General features: G+C 37.0%; 1 protein-coding gene across 1 annotated transcript; it reads right to left on the minus strand.

Annotated features, from left to right (window-relative positions):
• Nucleotides 1-807: 807 nt before the first annotated feature.
• On the minus strand, nucleotides 808-1,639 carry LOC108381422 (phosphatidylinositol 4-phosphate 3-kinase C2 domain-containing subunit beta-like). The gene is made up of 3 exons (XM_017637842.1): nucleotides 1,510-1,639; nucleotides 1,089-1,238; nucleotides 808-1,017 (listed from the first exon to the last, which is right to left on the minus strand). The coding sequence occupies exons 1-3, from the start codon at nucleotides 1,546-1,548 to the stop codon at nucleotides 838-840; spliced, it is 369 nt and encodes a 122-aa protein (XP_017493331.1). The 5' UTR covers nucleotides 1,549-1,639; the 3' UTR covers nucleotides 808-837.
• Nucleotides 1,640-1,968: the final 329 nt, after the last annotated feature.

Consider the following 1,968-nt stretch of genomic DNA (forward strand, 5'->3'; position numbering starts at 1 on the left):
CCACGTCTGCAAAAAACAAAAAAAAAAATCCTAGTGTGAGCTTCTTGTAAAAAGAAGGATAGAATTTGTGCCAACTACGAAATACAAAAAGCAAATATTAACATTTTATAGGCAAATATTTACGATTAAGCAAGAACTACACAACAAGTTTTTCAGGCGTTGTAGATTTCGGCAATCACGCCGGCATATAAAAATTATGGCTGAATAGAGCGCTGAAAACCTGAGACACCTGCAAGACTTGTTGTGGAGTTTTAGCTTGAAAAAATACTTCGCCAAAAATTTACAATCGCCGGCGAATGCTGTGCGCCTTGAATTATGCTTCCATATTTTTTTACATTTTCTGTGCCTGAATGAAATCTACAATTAATCGTAGGAAAATTTAGTATCCCCTTACTTACGTATGTGTAATATTTTTCAACTTCTAAGTGTTTTCGATTCTAAGTTTCATAAGCATAATTGGAATGTCTATTTTATAAGTGCAGTCCTGCAGAGAGATTTGTAAGTAAAGTTATTTATAAAAATATATATCTGTAAGAACTTTGTTCTTTTCAACCGCCTGCCTGCTGCTTGGGTTATACTCTGTTTGTAAGTGTAAATAGATACTCTTTTTTTTATCAGCCCCTAACGGACATCCCTGTAGCGGTGTCTATATGTGCGAAAGAAATACTGTTGCTTTGCAAGTAGTTTTCGAAAACCTCGTTGCGGTTCTTTGTTAGATAATAGCGAACTAGTTGGCGATAATTTCACTTGCATCTAACGCCATTCAAAGTAATTTTTTCCCAATTTTATTCTACAGCTACTAGCTAGTTTGTGTTCGGCCCTAGCGCACTTCGCTGTTCAATTTCTAGGCATTGGTCCAAGTCGAAACCAATCGATCAGTTCTTTACGTAAATCATATTTACTCAGATCGATTTGAAAGCCGCCAAGTAATTCGTTCTCCTGCAATGTATCGTGTGACCATACAGTGACATGCAATAAACGATTTTGTATATGTTCCAATGGCATGCGATACTCGAGCTAGAGCGAGGGGAGAGAAAGAAGAGATTACCACATATGTATGTAAATTAAAAAATTTGCTAGCTTCTTACCGTCTCCATAAAGCTGGGCACACACGTTTTTCGTACCACTTTTGTTTTGCGTTTGGTCACTTTTGTTGTATCCGGCTTGAGATAACATTTGACGTAGGTGTTAGGCTCTTGACCCCCTTGCAGCATGGGCAAGCCTTTCGCATGGTGAATCTGGCAAAGAATTTGTGATAGTTTAATAAATCGGATTTTTATTTTTTATTTTTTCATTTAAAAAGCCTTTACTAAAAATACGCAGCAATGCAAACAACTATGAATCTATGCATAGAGGAAAAAATTTTTAAAGTCGCGATTACCTCCAAACTTTGACTGAACTGTCAAAATTTTGATATAAAATAATTTAGAGATTAAAATTTTTATTTTTGTTTCGAGTTCAAAGCAATCACGTTAATATGTTCATATGTATATTCTTTTATTTACTTACCATCACCGTTAAGACACCGCGGCGATATTGCAAAGACATTTTAATCTGACCAACTTCATAGGGATTTTCACGCGTTTGTTGCTTTACTTCTGAAAAAATATATATATATTTTTATTTAGTTATGAAAGTCAAAGCAGCTAAATAGTTAGAATTAACATTGTTCACGATTATTTTTAAACTAATCCTTAATGTTCCGTGTGCAGAAGTCCTTGTAAGTAGGAAAAGCTTCTGACTGTCATTCACCAGGAACTGGCCAGAAGTGATTGGTTAGCGAATGGTGCAAATCGCAGCACACTACGTTCAGAAATTCATATCTTCGTATCCTTTGGGTACCGACCAAACACCCGCGTAAGACGTCGCGTGCATTGGGTTTGCGTTCCGCTACGTACTCCGTCGCCGAGTACTGGCGTTCACCCCGGTAGACGAATGTCTAGCCACAATCCGCACCAAAGCCAGATT

Source organism: Rhagoletis zephyria, unplaced genomic scaffold (genome assembly GCF_001687245.7).
Source record: "Rhagoletis zephyria isolate East Lansing unplaced genomic scaffold, Rhagoletis_zephyria_1.1 Rzeph_scaffold_22508, whole genome shotgun sequence".
In the NCBI taxonomy this organism is placed as follows: domain Eukaryota; kingdom Metazoa; phylum Arthropoda; class Insecta; order Diptera; family Tephritidae; genus Rhagoletis; species Rhagoletis zephyria.

Excerpts from the sequence above, each read along its gene's own strand:
- LOC108381422 (XM_017637842.1), bottom strand. The coding sequence starts at position 1,548 with ATGTCTTTGCAATATCGCCGCGGTGTCTTAACGGTGATG. Across the intron at positions 1,239-1,509 it reads GCGGTGTCTTAACGGTGATG|ATTCACCATGCGAAAGGCTT; the intron begins GTAAGTAAATAA and ends ATTCTTTGCCAG. Across the intron at positions 1,018-1,088 it reads TGCCCAGCTTTATGGAGACG|CTCGAGTATCGCATGCCATT; the intron begins GTAAGAAGCTAG and ends CCCTCGCTCTAG.